This window comes from Triticum dicoccoides, chromosome 4B (assembly GCF_002162155.2).
Source record: "Triticum dicoccoides isolate Atlit2015 ecotype Zavitan chromosome 4B, WEW_v2.0, whole genome shotgun sequence".
Classification (NCBI taxonomy): Eukaryota; Viridiplantae; Streptophyta; class Magnoliopsida; order Poales; family Poaceae; genus Triticum; species Triticum dicoccoides.
The window spans coordinates 632,292,470-632,294,610 of record NC_041387.1 but is presented as its reverse complement, the minus strand read 5'-3'; the positions used below and the strand labels follow the sequence as shown (position 1 = coordinate 632,294,610).

At 52.8% G+C, this 2,141-nt stretch overlaps 1 protein-coding gene across 1 annotated transcript; it reads left to right on the top strand.

Moving 5' to 3' along the window:
* The first annotated feature begins 448 nt into the window (after positions 1-448).
* Positions 449-1,712, top strand: LOC119291912 (glutathione S-transferase F8, chloroplastic-like). Its single transcript, XM_037570719.1, has 3 exons — positions 449-684; positions 807-855; positions 956-1,712. The coding sequence occupies exons 1-3, from the start codon at positions 532-534 to the stop codon at positions 1,423-1,425; spliced, it is 672 nt and encodes a 223-aa protein (XP_037426616.1). The 5' UTR covers positions 449-531; the 3' UTR covers positions 1,426-1,712.
* Positions 1,713-2,141: the final 429 nt, after the last annotated feature.

Sequence of the window (2,141 nt, the reverse complement as noted above, 5' to 3'; positions counted from 1 at the left end):
AAGACACTGCCTGGTTGGATCGACCAAAAAGCCTTGGTTTGTCCGGCGACGCATCTTCCGCGGCCAATTAGTTTGCAGGCCTTGATCCCTTGCTTGGCAGGCACTCGTGCCCGTACGAGGATCTACCTTATAGCCCCAATGCTTTGCCATACATCTAATCTAACCCGACCTCATGAGCGTCTTTCGTGCTGGTTACGTGCCACATCCGCTAAAGGATCGACGGTCACCCTGGAGAACATCAATGAGATGGGTGTTCTTGTTCCTTGCTGGAGACAAGATGCATGGCACCTCCAAAAGAATCCTGCCGGCCGTATGGGCTCTCCTCTTTACCTTTGGCAGCTTTCGCTTTCGCTGGTAATCCTCTGCGGCAAGGCAAGCATATTTGCTGGCTCATCGCTAGCTATAAAACGCCTGGCCATGGATCCTATGGTCTCCATCAGCAGCCAGTCGCTTCACTCACTCGCTCACTGATCACCGGCCTGCACATCGATCGAAGCCAGAGATCGGTCTCTCACCAAGAAATTTGAAGCAATGGCGGCCGGTCTCCAGGTGTTCGGGCAGCCGGCGTCGACGGACGTGGCCAGGGTGCTCACCTGCCTCTTCGAGAAGAACCTCGAGTTCGAGCTCGTCCGCATCGACACCTTCAAGAGGGAGCACAAGCTGCCCGAGTTCATCAAGCTAAGGGTGCGTATATATCATCCCTGCCATTGCAATCCATGGTGCACTTTCTTAATCAGCTAATTTGGGTTTGATCATGTATAATCTCACTCTCACCGTTGTGGATCGCCTGTCGTCTCGGTCTGCAGGATCCTACCGGGCAGGTGACCTTCAAGCATGGTGACAAGACCCTTGTTGGTAAGAAGCGGAGTTCAATTCTGAACAAAACAGCACACCGGCCACTTGATCGGAGAATGTAATTACACAATGTGGTTCTTCTCTTCTCTTCCCGTGGCAGATTCAAGGGCGATATGCCGGTACCTGTGCACCCAGTTCCCGGAGGACGGCAACCGCGGGATCTACGGCACGGGGTCGCTGGAGCGGGCGTCCATAGAGCAGTGGCTGCAGGCAGACGCCCAGAGCTTCGACGCGCCGAGCTCGGAGCTCGTCTTCCACCTGGCCTTCGCGCCGCAGCTCAACATGCTCCCCGACGAGGCCCGCATCGCGGAGAACGAGCGGAAGCTGCAGCAGATGATCGGAGTCTACGACGAGATCCTCGCCAAAAACCAGTACCTCGCCGGCGACGAGTTCACGCTCGCCGACCTCTCCCACCTGCCGGCCTCCCACTACATCGCCGGCTCCCAGCGGGGCCGGAAGCTCTTCACCTCCAAGAGGCACGTGGCCAGGTGGTACGACGCCATCTCCAGCCGCCCCTCGTGGCAGCAGGTGGTCAAGATGCAGCACGAGCACCCCGGCACCTTCGAGTGATCGGCGATCTCCATCGTCGTCTGTCATCGATCGGCAGCATGCACGAATCTTCCATCGGGCTTCATACCGTGATGTCTCCGTCGTCAAGGTCCCTCTCGTCTACGTTCGTTCGTTCGTTGTCGTGTTGGCTAAAATAATGTGAAGCCCTAAAGCGCGCGGTGTCTCTCGTAATGTCTTCCATTATTGCAACACCATTGTCCTTCCAAGTTCCAAGGGGTTGTATCAGTTGCTTTCAGTTCAGCAAATAAATTGTTCCCAATCGAGCCTTCTTGCTCGTTTGTCTTACATGTGACTTGGTTTGGCAAGAGCCTACTTTGTAGATGAAGGCATTAATACGCATCTTCTAATACGCAAATGACATATGTTGATGACAGTGACCCAATGAGCGCAAGAAATCTCAAATTGCGCATATAGAAACATTTTTACTTGTTTTGTTTGATAAAGGATGTTTTTTTAACTTACAATATAGTATCAAACGGACATAAAGCATGATGAGTAACCCCAACCTCTGCATAACTAACATGCACACAACTAAACATTGAATGCCTGACAAAAAAACCCGACATATCAGCAATAGAGTCATATACGACCGGCATGTATCTATTTCGAAGAAGGTGGTAGACCGATCCGGAGATTATACTGCCTCCCACGTTGGGTAATAACCTCCCTGGCCACCCAGTCCAATCGCATATTTCACCGCCTTGAATAGCGGTTGT

What these genes read in the sequence shown, in the direction of transcription:
- LOC119291912 (XM_037570719.1), top strand. Translation starts at nt 532, where the DNA reads ATGGCGGCCGGTCTCCAGGTGTTCGGGCAGCCGGCGTCGACGGACGTG. An exon ending in CCGAGTTCATCAAGCTAAGG is followed by an intron (nt 685 to 806) that starts GTGCGTATATAT and finishes CTCGGTCTGCAG; the next exon opens with GATCCTACCGGGCAGGTGAC. An exon ending in TGGTGACAAGACCCTTGTTG is followed by an intron (nt 856 to 955) that starts GTAAGAAGCGGA and finishes TTCCCGTGGCAG; the next exon opens with ATTCAAGGGCGATATGCCGG.